The sequence below is a fragment of the Piliocolobus tephrosceles genome, chromosome 14 (genome assembly GCF_002776525.5).
Source record: "Piliocolobus tephrosceles isolate RC106 chromosome 14, ASM277652v3, whole genome shotgun sequence".
Taxonomy (NCBI): Eukaryota; Metazoa; Chordata; class Mammalia; order Primates; family Cercopithecidae; genus Piliocolobus; species Piliocolobus tephrosceles.
Window position 1 is genome coordinate 77,649,047 of NC_045447.1, and position 21,217 is coordinate 77,670,263.

General features: G+C 43.0%; 1 protein-coding gene across 1 annotated transcript in view; it reads left to right on the plus strand.

Moving 5' to 3' along the window:
* Positions 1 to 10,461: 10,461 nt before the first annotated feature.
* Positions 10,462 to 21,217, plus strand: part of AK3 (adenylate kinase 3) — a 31,503-nt gene continuing 20,747 nt past the window's right edge. The window contains exon 1 of the mRNA XM_023213181.1: positions 10,462 to 10,843. Within this exon, the coding sequence (XP_023068949.1) occupies positions 10,693 to 10,843 (151 nt within the window). The 5' untranslated portion in view covers positions 10,462 to 10,692. The remainder of the gene's footprint in view (positions 10,844 to 21,217) is intronic.

The window sequence follows — 21,217 nt, forward strand, 5'->3', positions numbered from 1 at the left end:
CCATTGCCTATGACATACATTGGAAATCATATCCCGGTTTCTCATTTATCTTTTCATTTTGCTAATGATGTATTTTGCTATGTGAAAATGTTGTTTTGTATACTTCAAATTTTGGTCTTTTCCTTTATTGCATCTGGATATTGAATTAAGAGTTAGAAAAGTTTTCCCAATTTCTTGATTATAGAAAAATTTCATCATATTTTCTTCTAGCATTTATATAGCTTTACTTCTTTCAAAAAATTAGATATCTGATCCATTGGAATTTATCTTACAGTGGAAAAACAGATATGGTGGTGCTCCGGTTTGAACACGCCCTTCTAATTTCATGTGTTGGAAATGTAACTCCCAAATTTATAGATTGGTGGCATTTGCATGTGGGGCTTTTGGGAGGTAATTAGGATTAGATAAAGTCATCAGGGTAGGGCCTCCATAATGGGACTGGTGGCTTTATAAGAAAAAGAGAGACCTGAGAGGTTGACATGCTGTTCCTCTCTTCCCATGTGATGCCCTCTGTCATATTATGATGTAGTAGGAAGGCCCTTACTAGATGCTGGCACCCTGCTCTTAGACTTCCCATCCCCAGAATCATGAGCTAAATAAACTTATTTTCTTTATAAATTACCCAGTCTGAGGTATTCTGTTACAGCAACAGAAAAGAGACTAAGACAGGTTGTATCTTCTTCCACTGGCTACCCATTTATCATAGGACTATTTATTAAGAAGGTCTTTTTCTCTGTTGATTTGAGATGGCATCTTTACCACTTAATAGACTTCCAGATGCCATTAAGTTTATTTTTCAGTTTTCTTATTTTTTAAAAATTTTTGGCTTTTCTATTCTGTTTTATTCATGTGCTGCCATAGGTTTGAACATTTATCCCCATCAAAACTTATGTTGAAATTTATGCCATTGAGACAGTGTTGGGAGGTGGGATCTTTGGGAAGTATTTGGGCCATGGGGCTCCACCCTTCTGAGTGGGTTTAGTGCCTTAATGAAGGGGCTTTCGGGCATGGTCCTTTTCTCTTTCTCTCCCACCAGATGCTAGCACTTGGATCTTGGACTTCTCAGCCTCCAGAACTGTGAGCCAATATGTTTCTTTTTCATTATAAAGTATCCAGTCTCAATATTTTGTTATACTAGCACAGAATAGACTAAGATATGTGTCAATATTATCTTCTTATTGTACAGGCTTCCTCATTGTCCGTCTTTCTTAGGGCTTTCTCAGATATTCTTATTTATCCTTCCAAGTGAACGTCCTAATACAATTGTCTTAGCTCTAAGGCTCCCTCTTCTGTTTCTTTTACAAAGTGTTAACAGATATGACATTGTACTATCTGAGTTCGACTTTCTCTGTTCTGTTCCTTGACTTTTGTCTAGACCTTATCTTTCTTTTTTCTCTAACACCCTTGTCTGGATAATTTGAATTCTACTCCCAGAAGTTTCTCCTCAGAGAAAGCATTTCCTGTATGCATCCAGTACATTTTGAAATCACTAATTTAGCTTCTGCATAGTTATGGAATTTGCGGCAAAATTATCCTCATTTTTTAAATCTATAAATTGTAAATGAAATGTAATTTATTTCATAAGGGGTTTTTTGACAACTAGAAGTAATTTTCTTTTTTTTTTTGAGATGGAGTCTCGTTCTGTCACCCAGGTTGGAGTGCAGTGGCACGATCTCGGCTCACTGCAACCTCCATCTGCTGGGTTCAAGTGATTCTCCTGCCTCAGCCTCCCGAGTAGCTGGTACTACAGGCAGGCGCCACCAAGCCTGGCTAATTTTTTGTATTTTTAGTGGAGACGGGTTTTCACCATACTGGCCAGGCTGGTCTCAATCTCCTGACCTCGTGATCTGCCCACCTCGGCCTCCCAAAGTACTGGGGTTACAGGCATGAGCCACTGTGCCCAGCCTAGAAGTAATTTTCAATCAGTTCTCAGTCCTACCTATCAGCAGAATTTGACTCATTTAATCATATTCTTCTTGAAACACTTTCTTCAGTTGACTTCCATGACATCATACTCACCCAATTTTCTTCTTAATTGGCCTCTCCCTCTCTTTCAAGCTTTTTCAATGTTTCTTCCATATCTTCCAACCTCAAAATATTGGAGAACCTTAGAACTCAGATTTCAGACTTCGCCTCTCTATCTAAAGTTGCTCCCTAGTGAGACTGTACCATCTCATAAATTTAAACATATTGACAACTCTCAAATTTGTATCTCCAGTCTGGACCTCTACCCTGTGGTCAAAATTTATACATCTGCCTGCTTCCTTATTTTCTCTGCCTGGATGTCCAACAGGCATCTCGAAGTTGACCTATTCCAAAACAACTCTAATACTTTCACCCAAACCTGTTTTTCTTATAGTCTTCCCAATCTCAGTTAATGACAATTCTATTCTCCCAGTAGCTCAGGAGAAATCTCTTTTTTTCCTTCACTTTAATCCATCGAATCTACCAGGGACTCCTGTATGGTCTACATTTAAAATATATGCAAGAAGAGGGCATCTGCAGAGGAGAGCCACCCGGCACAAGTACCAGAGTCTGACTGGAGTGAGGAAGATGTCTCCATGTAGAGGGCAGTACAGTGTGGCTCAGGGTTTTGGAGTCTGCACAGGGTGAGTAGAATGCTCATAGCGATAAGCAGCCTGGCCTGTGATCAGAGCTCAGAAGTGGTGAGAAGGATGTCTGTGGAGGGGTTAGTCTGGTCCAGCAGAGTGTCAGAGCCCCAGCCAGATAAGAGTGTCCACATATCGGGCTGATAAGTGGTTGGCAGGGAATTCTGTAACCCAAGTGGGGTGAGGAGGACATCTGCATGGAGAAAGGGTAGGCAGTGGTGATGGAAGGTTGGGTATACACAGGGTGACTGATCATAAATGTGGATACATGAAGGACATGAGAGTCTGTTAGAGACACTAACTCAAAATCCAGAAGCAATGTGTGACTGTGTGTTAGGTAGATAAGAATAAAAGACAACTGAATGTAGTGGTTCACACCTGTAATCCCAATATTTGAGAAGCTGAGGTGGGAGGATCCCTCAAGCCCAGGTATTTGAGACCAACTCGGGCAACATAGCAAGACCCTATCTCTACTAAAAATAATAAATAAATAAATAAATAAATAAATAAATAAATAAATAAATATTATTTGGGAGTGATGTCATGTGCCTGTAGTTCCAGCTACTTGGGAGGCGGAAGCAGGAGGATCAGGTGAGCCCAGGAGGTCGAGGCTCCAGTGAGGTATAATCACGCCACTGCTCTCCAGCCTGCTTGACAGAGTAAGACTCTTGTCTCTCAAAAAATAAAATAAAGGCCGGGCGCGGTGGCTCAAGCCTGTAATCCCAGCACTTTGGGAGGCCCAGACGGTTGGATCATGAGGTCAGGAGATCGAGACCATCCTGGCTAACACAGTGAAACCCCGTCTCTACTAAAAAATACAAAAAAACTAGCCAGGCGAGGTGGCGGGCACCTGTAGTCCCAGCTACTCGGGAGGCTGAGGCAGGAGAATGGCGTGAACCCGGGAGGCGGAGCTTGCAGTGAGCTGAGATCCGGCCACTGCACTCCAGCCTGGGCGACAGAGCAAGACTCCGTCTCAAAAAAAAAAAAAAAAAAAAAAAAAAAAAAAAAAAAAAAAAAAAAAAAGAAAAAGAAAAAGAAAAAATAAAATAAAATAAAATAAAAATTGGTGGCTTCAATGTATGAGGAGAAGACCAGACTAGGACTGTAGTGAAGGATGGAAGGGAAAAAATGAAAATAAATCCTAGAATATTAGATCAGAATTCAAGGTATCAGTGTAAACTCATGGCTTCAATAATACATAGAAAAACATAGAAATAAATGTAGATGTAAACGTGTGTGTAAATGAATACAAACATATTTACATATTCCTTAGCTCTGTCCTCTGAGAGGACCTTAAAGCAGCAACACATTAATAGTAATGAGCACACTGAATGCACAGGCCTGAGTTTCTAAATTCCATATTCCACTAAAGGGAACCAGGGATTCTTGGAGAAATGGTTGATCTCAGCCATTCCAATGTGTTGCTGGGTCTAGGAAGTACAAGATGAACCTGGACCTTCTTATGCTAGAAAGTAAAGAAGTGCATGAAGAGTAATGGGGACATGCCAAAAGGACACAGATGCTAGCTGACATGAAGGAGATTCCATTAGCCAAATCTTAAATGATTTGAACATCAAAATAAGTAATAATGACAAGGGCTTACAACCTGTTTAATAAAATAGGAAACCATATAAATAAATGTAAGATAGTGAGTAAATTAGAAGTTTGATGAAAGACGAGGTATTTACAAAGTCTGAACTTCAACTACCCTCTCACAGAATACTTTTTTTTTTTTTTTTTTAAAGACAGGGTCTTACTCCATTGCCCAGGCTGTAATGCAGTGGTACGATCACAGCTCACTGCAGCCTCGACCTCCTGGGCTCAAGCGATCTTCCCACCTCAGCACCCTGCTCAACCCACTCCCTGTGAGGCTAACAATATAGGCTGGGCCACCATGCCCAGCTAATCTTTTTGAATTGTTACCCAGCTGGTCTTAAGCTCCTGAGCTCAAGCAATCCTCCCTCCTCAGTCCCCCAAAGTGCTGGGATTATGGGCGTGAGCCACTGTGCTGGGCCTAGAATTCTTGTTAATTACAAATGGAAGAAGAGTAACTTTACAGTGGAGAGATCCTGCAGACACCACCTTAACTAGGTGATCAAAGTTAGCATCATCAATAATACAACACATTAAAATCATACGCCTTCTGATGGAACATAGCAAAATCACAGCACTACTTCTGTAATATTCTCTACCAAAGATGAATAAGCTGAATATAATCATGAGAAAACATCAGATAAAGAGACGGTGTTCTACAACATAACCTTCCCATAATCTTCAAGAGTGTGAAGGTCATTACATCGGTATAATATGGGAAGTTAAAAAAAATAAAAAACAAGCAATGAACAAAGAGTGTCAAGGTTATAAAAGTCAAGGAAAGACTAAGGAATTACTCCAGCTTGAAAGAGAACTGAAAGAGAATAAAGACATGGAAACTGAATGCAATGTGTGATTTTGAAAATCACATAACTAAAATTTACTGTATGATTTCATAACTTCTGTTATAAAGAACATTAGTGGAACATTTGGGGAAAATTGAATAAGATCTGATTAAATGTTAGTCATGTGATTTTTTTCTTATTTTAAAAGTTATATTGTGGTTATGCAAATATGTCATTGTAGGAAACATACATGAAAATATTCAAGAATGATGGGGCATCTCAAATGGCTCAGAAAAAAAGAATCTTTGTACTGTATTTGCAACTTTTCTATAAGTTTGAGATTATGAATATTTGTATTCAGAATCCAACTAGCTCTCATCACCTATACCATGCAAGCCCAAGTTATCATCCTCTCTCACTTGCATTATTACTTGAAACCACCACGATCACTTTATTTTCTCCCATGGCTTCTGTGGCTCAGGAACTTCGGAAGGGCTCAGCTGGATAGTTTTGGCTTGAGGTATCTCATGCAAGTGCAGTCAGATGGCTAGAGTTGGGACACCCAGGGAATAAAGCACTACTCTCTCCTTGTCATCTCAGGAAGTCCCTAAGTGGTTTCTCCATGTGGGTTAATGTGGACTTCCTTACAGCCTCTTGGCCTTGGGGCAGTCAGATTCCCCATGTGGCAGCTGTAGGCTTCCAAAATGAGTGTCCTAATGTACAAATCAGAAGCTGCTTTGTCTTTTATGTCTTAGCCTTAGAAGTCACATAATATCACTTCCACCATACTCAATTGGTCAAAACAGTCACAGAATTCTGTTCGGTTAAAGGTGGAGGGGACAGGGACCTCACCTCTTGATTGGAGAAGTGTCAAAGATAAGCTTATGGACTGGGAGTGGGCGTCGTGGCTGTCTTCGGACAATATCATTTGCCACAGTGGTTTGTTAGGCCGTGTAAGGTCTGGACCCTCACTACCTCCCTGAGCTTTCTTGTTGAATAACTTTCATTTCTTGCTCTCTCTGTTCCAGGCAGAATGGCTTCTTTGGAAACTCCAGCACACTCCTCCCTCAGGGCCTTTGCGTTTGTTCTTTTCTCTCTAGAACATTCTTCCCCCAGATATTTATTTATTTTATTTTTTATTTTGGAGACAGAATATCACTCTGTCGCCCAGGCTGGAGTGCAATGGTGCGATCTCGGCTCACTGCAACCTCCATTTCCCGGGTTCAAGCGATTTTCCTGACACAGCCTCTTAAGTAGTTGGGATTACAGGTGCGCACCACCACGACCAGCTAATTTTTGTTTGTTTGTTTGTTTGTGTATTTATTTATTTTTGAGACAGAGTCTCACTCTGTCACCCTGGCTGGAGTGCAATGGCATGATCTTGGTTCACTGCAACCTCTGCCTCCCGGGTTCAAGTGTTCAAACAATTCTCGTGCCTCAGCCTCCCAAGTAGCTGGGACTACAGGCACACGCCATCCCGCCCAGCTAATTTTTGTATTTTTAGTAGAGTCGGGGGTTTCACCATGTTGGCCAGGCTGGTCTCAAACTCCTGACCTTAAGTGATCCACTCATCTTGGCTACCCAAAGTGCTGGTATTACATGTGTGAATCAACACATCTGGCCAGGATATTTATTTATTTATTGAGACAGGGTCTTGCTCTGTTGCCCAGGCTGGAGTACAGTGGTATGATCACAGTTCACTACAGCCTCAACCTTCCAGGCTCAAGCAATCCTCCCACATCAGCTTCCCAAATAGTTGGGACTACAGGTGCACACCACCACACTGGCTAATGTTCTTCGTCTTCTTCTTCTTCTTTTTTTTTTTTTTGTAGAGAAGGGGTGTCATTATGTTGCCCAGGCTGGTCTCAAACTCCTGGACTCTAGTGATCCTCCTGTCTGGGCCTCCCAAACTGCTGGGATTACAGGTGTGAGCCACCATGCCTGGCCTGGAGTGGATTTTTTTAGTGGTGGATAACTGATGCACCTTCCTTGTCTTTGTCTCACTACAATCACTACAATCCTAGTAATTATTTCTCAAACATGAACCCTTCTATTCTTTTGTTCTCATCTAGGTAACACATAGTGTGAAGCAACATACAAACACATATACATATTTCTTGGAAACAAGCTGTATTAGTTCCCTAGACCTACAGTAACAAATTACCACAAACTAGGGGGCTTGAAACAATAGAAAGTTATTCTCTCACAGTTCTAGTGGCTACAATTCATAGTCAAGGTGAGAGCAGGGTTATTCTCCCCCAAGGATCCCAGGGGAGAATCAGCTTTGTGTCTTTCTCTTGGCTTCTAGTGTCCCCAGGAATCTTTGGTGTTCCTTGGCTTGCAGCTGTACAAGCCCAATATCTGCTTCCATCATCACATGGCATTCTCCTCCTATGTTTTCAGGTCACATTGGAGTAAGAGCTGACCATCTTCCACTATGACCTTGTCTTAACTATGTCTACAAAGACCCTATGTGCAAGTAAGGTCATGTTCTGAGGTACTGGGGGTTAGGACTTCAATATATCTCCTGGGGAAATACAATTCAACCCTTGACACATGTCTATCATTTCCCCCTCAGTTGTACATTCTAGAGCCCTTAAACATTTCAGTCTTCAATGTGACAAAGGCTGGGCATGGTGGCTCATACCTGTAATCCCAGCAGTTTGGGAGGCCAAAGCAGAAGGATCATTTGAGGTCAGGAGTTCGAGACCAGCCTGGCCAAAATGGCGAAACCTCTACTAAAAATACAAAAATTAGCTGGGCATGATGGTTCAGGCCTGTAGTCCCAGTTACTTGGGAGGCTGAAGCAGGACAATCTCTTGAATCCAGGAGGCAGAGGTTGCAGTGAGCCAAGATTGTGCCACAGCACCAGCCTGGGTGACAGAGAGAGACTCCAGCTCAAAAACAAACAAACAAAAGTGACAAAACAGTAATTCTTAGTATTTCATCAACAAAGACCTATTGAGACCTACTATGTGCAAAGCACTCATCTGGGCTTTATTTGCTTCAAACTAAGTGTTTAAACACTTGATCATTACATTAGAATTTGAATGAATTTGACCTCAGTGTTTTTCCGTTGGAACAAGGTAGGCAGTGAGGAACAGATCCATACAAATGTCTGTGGATGGTGAAATGACTACGCCAGGCACAGTTGCCAGGAGATTTCACACACTGGCAGTTACTCATTTGCAATCAGCAACCTTTCGCAAAGCTAAAGTTGATTGGTGTTTTGTGGGCCTGTTAATGTGACCACGACACTCAGCTTTTTGCCCCTGCAATGAGAGGATGATTCCTCAGCTATTTTTGTTTGAACATTTTTTTTTTCTGAACCAAATTTCCCCAGGATTTTCTTTCCGGTTTCTTTTGGAGCCAGAACCTCCTATGTTCCCAGCTTTGGCGATTAGAAGTACTTTCTCCACACCTTCAGATTTTCTAGTATTGCATAAGTTGTACTTGTCCAGACTCGTTCATTCTTTAGTTAGTTCTGTTTTTCTCATCCCTTCATTTATGTTGTTTACTTTATCCCTTCCTCTGCTTTCCATGGGTTATTTTGATGTCCTTTTCCCAATTACATTAATTCAATGTTTAATTCATTTATTTTCATTATTTCTTGTTAGTAATGAGTACGTATGAGCTCGGCTGGGCACAGTGGGGTGGCTCAAGCCTGTAATCCCAGCACTTGGAGAGGTCAAGGCGGGCAGATCATTTGAGGGCAGGAGTTTGAGATCAGCCTGGCCAACATGATGAAACCCCATCTCTACTAAAAATACAAAAATTAGCTGGGTGTGGTGGCGGGTGCCTGTAATCCCAGCTACTTGGGAAGCTGAGGCGTGAGAATCACTTGAACCTGGGAAGTAGAGGTTGCAGTGAGCTGAGATCACTTCACAGCACTCCAGCCTGGGCGACAAAACAAGACCCTATCTCAAACAAACAAGAAATAAAACAAGGAAGGGCGCAGTGGCTCACACCTGTAATCCCAGCACTTTGGAAAGCCAAGGCAGGTGGATCACCTCAGGTCAGGAGTTTCAGACCAGCCTGACCAACGTGAAGAAATCCCGTCTCTACTAAAAATATAAAATTAGCCAGGTGCGGTGGCACGTGCCTGTAATCCCAGCTACTTGGGAGATTGAGGCAGGAGAATCACTTGAACCCGGGAGGCGGAGGTTGCGGTGAGCTGATTGTACTCTAGCCTGGGCAACAAGAGCAAAACTCTGTCTCAAAGGAAAAAAAAATGTAGAAGGTATGTATTTTCTTTCTTTTTTTTCCACATCAGAAAGTAAAGACTAATGTCTTTTCTAAGTACCAGGCTGTCTATCTATTGAAATCCCCCATCCATTCACTCAGCTAAGATTCACTCACTGTCTCGCCCTGAAGTCATTTCTATCTTCTTTGAAATCAGTTCTGGGCCTCTGAGGAGAATGGTAACTGTGTTTATTTTCATAGAGCCTTCGCATAGTGTCACAGCACAAAGCAATGACAATAAATGAACAACCATTATTGAACATTGACCCTGTAGCTGGCATTGCACTAAGAACTACATTATTTTAACTCCTCCATTCTAATCCTCTATGCCCATTTTGCAGACAAAATGATACTCACTCGAATGTTTGTCCTCTGTTTCCATTCTTGAAACATGCCAAACCTCCAGTTTAGGGCCTTCCCCTAAAACTGGACATAGGAAGGGCCTATGTCTCTTCCACATTCTAATTAAGTACTCAGCACAAATGCCATCTCTTCAAAGCTTTTCCGACCGCCTATCTACAACTGCCTGCCTCCACAGTTTCACATACTCTTTTATGTTATTTATAAAAGAATCTCACTCAATGAAACTTGGATTTCCTCTCCTGTAAAATGAGGTAGGCCCTCTCGGCTCAAGGTCACTCCCTCTGGCTCTACACAGAGAGGGAGTGGGAAGAGAGGGCCCTCGGCAGCAAAGGAAGAGGAGAAAGGAAGGAGGGGCAAAGGCGGGGGTGGGTGCAGAAGCAGGGGGTCTGGCGGTCCAGGGGAGTAGAGGGGAGGGAGGACTCGAGTGGGCGCCAGGTGGAGCGGGGACAAGGGTTGTCAAGGGAGCACGGAAGGGGGCGCGGTGTGTCCCGCAGGGACTGGGTAGGGCAGCGCCTGCTATGGACTAGGGGCCAGAACTACGAAAGGTGGGTTCCGAAACCAAGAGGCTCCGAGGGGCGACTAGAGGTGGCGGGGGGCAGGGGGCGCGCAGGAGTTGCCAAGCTCGGACAGAGGGGAGCGCGGTCTATCCGGCTGGGACTGGGCCGGACAGGGCGCGGGTGTCGGGAGTCGCGGAGAGGCACGGAGGTAGATCTGAGCTGAGTGGAGGGCGCGTGGGGGTGGGTGCAGAGGGGCGCCGAAGGGACCTGGGCCCAGCGGCCGGTGGAGAGGGGCCGCGGAGAGGCGCAGGTGGCAGCTGGGCGGCAGAGCGAGCGCAGAGGCAGCGCGGCTTGCGCGGCTGGGCGGGGCCAGGCGCGGGGACTGGGTGCGCCGGGGTAGCCGAGAGGCGGGAGCAGCCGCGGGGTCGGTCGCTGTCTGGGCTGCCCCAGTGGCTGTCGGCTCACTTCCGGGAACGCCTGGGAACCGCAGTAACCGCCTGATAGCGGCGCTGCCAGCCGGCCGGCGCGGGCTGCGGAGCCGGTGAGCGCGCAGGCCAGGCCAAAGCCCTGGTACCCGCGCGGCGCAGGCCTCGGTCTGCGGCCATGGGGGCGTCCGCGCGGCTGCTGCGAGCGGTGATCATGGGGGCCCCGGGCTCGGGCAAGGGCACGGTGTCGTCGCGCATCACCACACACTTCCAGCTGAAGCACCTCTCCAGCGGAGACCTGCTCCGGGACAACATGCTGCGGGGCACAGGTGGGAGCTCTGGGCCCAGGGCCGGCCGTGCGCTGTCACCCAGGTCGAACTTTGCGTGCGAGGGGGCCGAAGCTGGGCACGCGGGTCCCTGGCTGCGGGCGCGGCATTTCCCTCCCGCCGTCCGGGACAGAGACCTCGGGCTGCTGAGCGACTGCGCCCCGAAACCTTCGGCCTCCGTGGGCCGCTTCGGGCGGGTTATGGGAGGGTGGGGCGGGGGAAGGTACTGGAAAGTTAGGTCAAGCTCGAAGTTCAGAGGTGAAAGGAAACCACCGGGCTTTGTTTCAGAGGCACTAGTCTTCCCAGTGGCAACCACTCTTGGGGGTCCATCGAGCTGAGCTGCAGCTTATTCAACGTGCTGGTGCATTTAAAAGACTGGCATTAGCCCTGCTAGAGTTTGCTTGTTTTGTTCTGTTCTCTTCTTTCTTTCTTGTTTTCCTTTTTTTTTTTTTGGTGCGGTTAAGCTCTATGGAATCTTGTAGTTCTGACCTTTCCCCCATATTCCGAAGGCCAAGTATTATTTACCCTTGTTGCAGTCATAAGATTATCTCAAATTTTGATATCCCTAGATTTCGTAAACACGAAGGCTATTCTTATGCGTGGTTACATAAAATATTTTGTTTCTCATGCCAAATGAATTCTTACAGCTCAGCACGAAAGCCAGTTAACAATCTACACTATACAATGGGTGTATTTGTGGTATGTAAATTCTCTCTTAAGAAGGTTGTTTTTGAAAAGCCAATAGCGGGAGTTTTTTTCTCAAAAAATGTTGACCTTACTTTTCAAAATAGAACCTGTTTTGAAACTCATTTTGAAACCCATTTACTATATAGAAATAATGCCTACACAAGGCCTTTTTGTTTCTTTTCTTTTCTTTTCTTTTGTAAGGATAAGAAACAGGATAGACGTGTATAGCATAAAAAACAACGTTCTCCTTCGTTCCCTACCTCAGTCCCATTCTTCGGGGTGGGGGGGGGGTGGGGAGCAGAGTTTCCTTCTAGAAAGGTTTACTTTATAAGCACAGATACGTGTATCTTTTCTTTTCTTTGGTTTGTTTATTTTTTGAGACGGAGTCTTGCTCTGTCGCCCAGGCTGGAGTGCAGTGGCGTGCTCTCGGCTCACTGCAACTGCCTCCTGGGTTCAAGCAATTCTCCTGTCTCAGCCTCCCTGGTAGCTGGGACTACAGATGCATGCCACCACGCCGGGCTAAATTTTGTATTTTTGGTAGAGAGAGGGTTTCACTGTGTTAGCCAGGCTGGTCTCCATCTCCTGACCTCGTGATCCACCCACCTCGGCCTCCCAAAGTGTTGGGATTACAGGCATGAGCCACCGCTCCCGGCTAAGGTGTGTCTTTTCTTGTATGTAATATGTGATCATACTATGTATATATACTCTGCATCAGTGTGGTTTCACTTCATGTCTGGGATATATTTCACATGAAAACGGATACATCCATTTCATTCTGTTTTTGTAGGTATGTATTTTCAGAATCTAGTATGATTTGTGTAACCAGTTCACACCTGTAATCCCAGCACTTTGGGAGGCTGAGGTGGGTGGATCACTTGAGCTCAGCAGTTCTAGACCAGCCTGGGCAACATGATGAAACTCCGTCTCTATAAAAAATTCAAAAACAATTAGCAGGGCGCCCTGGTAGGCGCCTGTGGTCCTGGCTACTCGGGAGGCTGAGGTGGGAGAATCGCTTGAACCAAGGAGGCAGAGGTTGCTGTGAGCCGAGATTGCAACACTGCACTCCAGTCTGAGCAAGACCCCATCTCAAAAAAAAAAAGAAAGAAAGAAAAAAGGTTGTTTGACTTGCTTGCTAAATGTTGTTAATGCAACATATTGAAGTAGTTAGGGAACATTAAACAATCCCAGATACTAATACTGGTTGGGGTCAGGTTAACCAAAGTCTAAGAGAGTAGGCCTGGCATGGTGACTCATGCCTTTAATCCCAGCACTTTGGGGACTGAGGCGGGCAGATCACTTGAGGTCAGGAATTCAAGACCAGCCTAGGCAACATGGCGAAACCCCCGTCTCTACCAAAATTACAAGAAATTAGCTGGGCATGGTGGCTCGCGCCTGTGTTCCCAGCTACTCAGGAGGCTGAGGTGGGAGAATCACTTGAGCCCGGGATGCAGAGGTTGTAGTGAGCCAAGATTGTGCCACTGCACTCCAAGTTGGGTGACAGAGTGATACCCTGTCTAAAAAAAAAAAAAAAAAAGGAAAAAAGTAAAGCATGTTTATTATAAAAGAAGGAAACTATATCTATTTCATGCAAATATAAAAAAGGTAAATTAAGATCCTTTATAATTCTGCCTTGCCATACAGAGATGATTATAATTAACCCTTGGGTGCATTTTCTTTTATTCTTTTTTTTTATTTTTCTTTTTTATTTCTGTTGCATTTGTATTTGCAAAATGGTTATATTCTAAAAACAAATTGTCATATTCTAAATGATAGGTTACTTTTTTATTCTCATTTATAGTGAGCACGTTTATGCATCATTAACCAGTCTTAAAAACGATGTTTAAGCTGGGCGGGGTGGCTCAAGCCTGTAATCCCAGCACTTTGGAAGGCTGAGGTGGGTGAATCACCAGAGGTTTGAGACCAGCCTGACCAACATGGCAAAACCCTGTCTCTACTAAAAATACAAAAATGAGCCAGGCATGGTGGCGAGCGCTTGTAATCCCAGCTACTTGGGAGGCTGAGGCAGGAGAATCACTTGAATCTGGGAGGCACAGGTTGCAGTGAGCCGAGATGGTACTCTTGCACTCCAGCCTAGGTGAAAAGAGTGGAACTCCATCTCAAAAAAAAAAGATGTTTAATTTTATCAAAGATGTATAGTTTTATTTATTTATTTATTTATTTATTTATTATTTTTTGAGACGGAGTCTCGCTCTGTCTCCCAGGCTGGAGTACAGTGGTGCGATCTCGGCTCACTGCAAGCACTACCTCCCGGGTTCATGCTGTTCTCCTGCCTCAGCCTCCCGAGTAGCTGGAACTACAGGCACCCGCCACCATGCCCGGCTAATTTTTTTGTATTTTTAGTAGAGACAGGGTTTCACCATGTTAGCCAGGATGGTCTCGATTTCCTGACCTCGTGATCCGCCCACCTCGGCCTCACAAAGTACTGGGATTACAGGCGTGAGTCACTGCGCCCGACCAAAGTTGTATTGTTATTAAACATTTTTATTGGACATGTATGTTGTTAACCATTGTTTATTATAGTAAATATTGTTATGACGATCTCTGTACATAAACATTTGGCACATCTTTGCTTATTTCCTTCAAATAAATTCCTAGTATGGAATTTCTACAAATATGGTACTATCAAATAATACAACAGAAGGGTTGTTCCAATTTATTTTCCAGTCATTGTTTTATGAGGGTGCTATATTTTATAGCCCATGGCTGTATTTTATAGCTAAGGTTTAAAATCATTCCAGGAGATATGATAAGGACACTGGAAACATTAGGCAACTCATTGACAGTAGCAAAGCTGGAATGTAGATCGTCACTGAAACCTGGAGTCAGGGAACTTGAATTTGACCTTAAGACATTTAGTCCAGTTCTCTCTTTTATTTTGTTTTATTTTTTTGAGACAGAGTCTCACTCTGTTGCCCAGGCTGGAGTGCAGTAGCACAATCTCGGCTTACTGCAACCTCCGATTCCTGGGTTTAAGCGATTCTCTTGCTTCAGCCTCCCAACTCAAGTAGCTGGGACTACAGGCTTGCACCACCGTGGCTGGCTAATATTTGTATTTTCAGTAGAGACGGAGTTTTGCTGTGTTGGCAGGCTGGTCTCGAACTCCTGACCTCAGGTGATCCACCCACCTCGGCCTCCCAAAGTTAGGCCTCTCTTAAAGATGAAGAGACTGAGTTCAGGAGAAGAACCTGCTTGATAGTGAACAGTGTGTATTGGGGGATGAGGGTGAAAATGTAGATTTCCTTGTGTGCTAATTAAATACTCTTTTCTCTATGCAATATTTCCCACACTGAGATTCATGAGATAGACGTGAATTAGACAATGAGATTCATGAGATAGACATTTTAGATAGACAAAAACTTTTTATCTATTTATTTCAAAGTAGATTTGAAACAGACAGAAATCTAGCACACCAAAGCTGTATTTCATGAAAATTATAGCTATTAATTTTTAAAGCTAAGTCACTTTAAAGAAAACTAGTAAAGAACTCTATAGTAAAGAAAACTATATAGTGAATAGTAGTTCAGCTATGGTAGAAATCATGAGATTGACATGTGATTGCTCAGTCTGAGAAACTGCACTGTAGCATAGTGCTTCTCAGAGATGTAACCCTGGCTAGGTGTGGTGCCTCATGCCTGTAATCTCAGCACTATGGGAGGCCGAGGCAGGAGGGTCATTTGAGCCTAGGAGATTGAGATTAGCCTGGGTAACATGGTGAGAACCCGTCTCTACAAAAAATAAAAACATTAGCTGGATGTGATGGCACGCGCCTTAAGTCTCAGCTCTCTGAGAGGCTGAGGTGAAAGTATTGCTTGAACCCAGGAGTTTGAGGCTGCAGTGGGCTGTGATGGCACCACAGTACTCACAGTGACAGAGTGAGACCCTGTCTCAAAAAAAAGGAGACATAACCCTAGACTAGACAGCCAACCCTTATGAATCTCCTTTATTCTCATCTATATGCTGGGGCAGATGAATGTAGTAGATAATCTTCAAGACTTCTGTCAGTCCCTGGATTCTATACGTCTAACGAAACATTATATATACCTATGGCACATAGGCATGCATAATTAGGATGATACTCATGGCAGGGTGGATTTTTTTTTTTTTTTGGAATGGTAAAACATTTAATTTGTAATAGGCAATTCCAAAAATATAAAAGGATATTTCATGAAAAGATTCTTCCAAGATATTTTATGCTTATACAACCGAATATTTACCTATGCTTCTCTTTGTGTATATGTTTTTTAAAACACAGATTATAGCATGCTGTATATACTGTTTTATGCCTTTAACAATATTGCTTTGCATATGGGGTACCCCATTTCATTTTTTTCTGATAGCTTTATTGAGATATAATTAATGTACCATATAACGTATCCATTTAAAGTATAAAACTCAGTGGACTTTTTGTATATTCACAGAGTTGTGCAGACATCACCAAAATCAACTTTTTTTTTTTTTTTTTTTTTTTTGATATGGAGTCTCACTTGCTTTGTTGCCCAGGCTGGAGTGCAGTGGCACGATCTCGGCTCAGTGCAACCTCTGCCTCCCAGGTTCAAGTGATTCTCCTGCCTCAGCCTCCTGAGTAGCTGGAATTACAGCCGTGAGCCACCATACCCAGCTTTTTTTTGTATTTTTAGTAGAGATGGGTTTTCATCATGTTAGCTAGGCTGGTCTCGAGCTCCCTACTTCAAGCCATCCACCCACCTTGGCTTCCCAAAGTGCTGGGATCACAGGTGTGAGCTACTGCGCCTGGCCTTCATCAATTTTAAATTAATATATTTTTTCTTTTAAGAAATTTTTTCTCTTTTCTTTTTAAAATATTTTTTTGGCCAGGCATGGTGGCTCACACTTGTAATTACAGCACTTTGGGAGGCCGAGGAAGGTAGATCATTTGAGGTTGGGTTTGAGACCAGCCTAGTCAACATGGTGAGACCCCGTCTCTACTAACAATACAAAATAAAATTAGTTGAGTGTGGTAGCAGGTACCTGTAGTCCCAACTACCTGGGAAGCTGAGGCAGGAGAATGGCTTAAGCTCAGGAGGCAGAATTGCATTGAGCCAAGATCATGCCAATGCACTCCAGCCTGGGCAACACAGCGAAACTGTTTTAAAAACAACAGCAGCAACAACAAAAACATATATATATATATACATATATATATATATATATATATATAAATACTTAATTTTGTATTTTCTTTCTTTTGTTTCTTCGTAATCAATGGAATCCATTTTTCTTTTTTTATAATGGAGATGGGGTCTCACCATGTTGGTCCAGGCTTGTCATGAACTCCTAGCCTCAAGTAATCCTCCCTCCTTAACTTCTCAAGGTGTTGTTATTATAGGCATGAGTCACAGTGCCCAATCTTTTAAAAATTAATATTTTTTCTTTAATAATCAATTTTAGAACATACCCATCACCCCATAAAAGAAAGTTCATACCTATTAGCGGTCACTTCTGTTCCCACCCGCTCCCCTCCACCTGAGCCTCTGGCAACACCACCTCACCTCCTGTCTCTCTGGAATTTTCTATACTGTACGTTTTATTCAAATGCAGTCATACAATATGTGATCTTTTCTGACTGGCTTCTTTCATTTAGCTTAGTGTTTTCAAGGCTCATCCACACTGTAGCATGTTTTAGTACTTCATTCTTTTTTATTGCTGAATACAATTCCATTTTATGGATGGGCTGTGTTTTATTTATCCATTCATAAGCTGGTGAACATGTGGGTTGTTTTCTCTTTTTCTGTTATCTTATGGGTGTACTATGGTTTGTTTAAATAACTTAAAGAACAATTTTTAAAAGGTAAGCCTGGTCATGAATACTGTCTCAAAGAAAGTAGGCTTTTGCTAGATTGATATTTTTTAACAAAACAAGTTAGGCCTTTTACAATTCCATGGCTAGGATCTAGTAGAATCCAGGGAGCTTGTCTCTCCGTCTATCCATCTGTCCATCTAACCATTCATTCAGGCAATTATCCATGGATCCTTTAAGCATCAGATACGTGCTAGGTAGTGGAGACACAGAGAGGAACTGATTTCACTAGGTGCTCACAGAGCGTGGACACGGGGGCAGGTGGGCAGATGGACATGTGTATTAGTCAGCTCAAGCTGCTGTAACATAATACCACACACTAGGAAGGCTAAACCACAGAATTTATTTTCTTACAGTTCTGGAGGCTGGAAGTACAAGACCAAGGCACTGGCAGAGTTGGTTTCTGGTGAGGCCCTTCTTCCTGGCCTGCCTAGTTGCCTTCTCACTTTGTTCTCACGTGGCCTTTCCTCTGTAAGCAGATACCCCTGACATCTCATCCTCTTCTTTTTTTTTTTTTAAGATGGAGTCTCACTCTGTTGCCCAGGCTAGAGTGCAGTGGCCGGATCTCAGCTCACTGCAAACTCCGCCTCCCGGGTTTTTACGCCATTCTCCTGCCTCAGCCTCCTGAGTAGCTGGGACTGCAGGCGTCCGCCACCTCGCCCGGCTAGTTTTTTGTATTTTTTAGTAGAGACGGTGTTTCACCGTGTTAGCCAGGATGGTCTCGATCTCCTGACCTCGTGATCTGCCTGTCTCGGCCTCCCAAAGTGCTGGGATTACAGGCTTGAGCCATCGCGCCCGGCCGTCATCCTCTTCTTATAAAGACACCAGGCTTATTGGATTAGTGCCCTCCCCTTATGACCTCATTTAATCTTAATTACCTCCTTTAAATCCCTATTTCCAAATATAGTCACACTGGGGGTTAGGTGCCAACATACAGATTTAAGGGAGACGTAATTCTGTCTATAACAACATGTAAACACATAGTCATTGGTGTGATAGGTGTCGCAATAGAGACAAGTCTGTGACATTTGGAAGTCCAGAGGGGGAGCTTCCAGTTCCATAGGAGGTTGAGGGACACTTGACCATGAAGGGCCTTTTAGGATGTGTGTTGAAAAATGTGTAAGAGCTTACCATGTGGCTTGGGTAAAGGCTACGAGGATCCATGTATGTAGAGCTCCTTGCTGGGGTGTGGTTTCAGGCTGAAGTGCCAATGGGGAGGATGAGGGAGGAGGAGAAATAAAATGAGGCTGGACCCAGATGGGCATTTATGTAATTGTCAAAATCAGAATTTATCCGAAGCAGAGTGAATGGGAAGGGGAGTATAGGCCTGGAACAGGAACTCTTTCTGGATGCTTCACTGAAGAGGAGAGAGATTGGGTGATGGTTAGCGGGAGGAAAATAGTCAAGGGAGGTTTTCATTTTTAATATAATTCTTGTGAAATATTCCATGCATCAGAGTATTACAAGGTCTATGTATGGTTAGAAGAAAAATAAAACGAGCATCATTTACCCATCACCAGAGGGAAACAAGGACTTTGGGGGCCCTCCAGTTCCCCTTCCATGCACATCTCCTTCCTCCTTCCCAGAGGTAACCACTTTGTTGACTCAAGTGTTTATTATTTGAGAAAAGTTTTTTTACAAGCCCTTGATAGGGTGTAAAGCTATCATTTAATTTCCTGACATTCTCCTAGTTTTATTTTGTTTCAACACATTTTTAAAGTTAAGTTTTATGTCATTTATAATGATTTTAAAAGCAATTTTGGCAGGAACTAGGTTAATTCTCTGTAGTCTTTTCTCTTGGCACATGTGAAAGAGAACTGCTGGCTGGGGAGTGGCTCACCCCTGTAATCCCAGCAATTTGGGAGGCTAAGGCAGGAGGATCACTAGAGTCCAGGAGTTTGAGACCAGCCTGGGCAACATAGTGAGACCCCTATCTCTATAAAAAAAAAATAAATTAGTCAGGCATGATAGTGCTTATCTGTAGCCCTAGCTACTTAGGAGGCTAAGCTGGGAGGATCGCTTAAGCCCAGGGGTTTGAGACTGCAGTGAGTTGTGATCATGCCACTGCATTGGCTCTTTAAAAAAAAAAAAAAAAGAGAGAGAACTGTTATTTACAGTTTGGTCAGGTCCCTCTTTTGTGCTTCATAACTGCTCAAACAGTAAGTTTGAATAAGCTTATTCAGATATGAGATGTGGTTGATTTGGGTAATATGAAACTTTAAAGGGAGATACAGAATTTAAAATGACTTTTAATCTAATATAAAGGTTTATTTCTCATACTAATGTCTCCATGTTTTAGGATTTCTAGTTGTTATCCTCAAAAGTTGGTTTTGAGTTTCCCTATCTTTCTCTAACCTTCTTTTCTTATTTTTGTGTATAACATTGTAGAAAATTAGCTTATTATAAATAATTTACTTTTGAACTGCCTTTTGTGTTTTGTGGAAGTGCCCAAATTTGTTAATTTTTGAATCAAAAAAGGAAATACAGTTGGCCTTGAACAACTTCTGGGTTAGGGCTGCCGACTCCTAGTGTAGTCGAAAATCCACATGTAACTTTTGACATCCCCAAAACTTAAATATCCTGTTGACCAGAAGCCTTACCAATAACATACACAATTGATTCACACATATTTTATATGATATATGTATTATATACTGTATTCTTATAATAAAGCGAGAGAAAAGAAAATGTTGTTAAGAAATTATCAGCCATGTGCAGTGTCTCATGCCTGTAATCCTAGCACTTTGGGAGGCCAAGATGGGAGGCCAAGATGGGAGGATCACTTAAGCCCAGGAGTTCTAGACAAGCTTGGGCAAAGCAAGACTCCATCTCTAGAAAAAATAAAAAAAAAAATTAGCCGGGCATTGTGGTGTGTGCCTGTTTTCCCAGCTACTTGGGAGGGTAAGGTGGGAGGATCACTTGGACCCAGCAAATCGAGGCTTCAGTGAGCTGTGATCACACCACTGCAGTCCAGCATGGGTGTCAGAGCGAGACCCTGTCTCTAAAAAAGAAAATCGTAAGAAAAGAAAATAGATTTACTGTTTGTTAAATGGAAGCGGATCATCATAAAGATCTTCATCCCCATTGTCTTCATGTCAAGTAGACTGAGGAAGAGGACGGGTCAGTTTTGTTGTCTCAAGGGTGGCAGAGGCACAGGTGGACCCATGCAGTTCAAACCCATGTCGTTCAGGGATCCACTCTAGAATTTTTATGAGGAGTCTGTTAAGATGTAATATTAAATGTAGGTAATCAAATGGATAAAACTTTACCATATCTCCAGAGAACATGCTGGTTAAGAGTCTTTGCATATAATTTTGGGAGGGGGTAAATATATTTGAAAGGTAATATGCAAACTGCTTAGACTCGGAATTAGGGAGTTAAGTCTTTTTTTTTTTTTTTAATAAGTTTCAACTGAAGCATTATAGGCTCCAAATTTTAATAAATATTGTGGATAAATGCTTATTGATATAGAAAGTTCATTATATATATGCCATGAAGTACTGTGCAGCCATAAAAAAGAACAAGATTATGTCCTTTGCAGGGACATGGATGAAGCTGGAGGCCATTATCCTTAGCAAACTAACGCAGGAAGTGAAAACCAAATACCTCATGTTCTCACTTATAAGTGGGAGCTAAATGATGAGAACACATGGACACATAGAGGGAAACAATTCATACTGGGACCTTTCAGAGGATAGAGGCAGAGAGGAGGGAGAGGATCAGGAAAAATAACTAATGGGTACTAGGCTTAATACCTGGGTGATGAAATAATCTGTACAACAAACTCCCATAACACAAGTTCACCTGTGTAACAAACCTGCACATGTACCCCTGAAAATATAATAAAAATTATA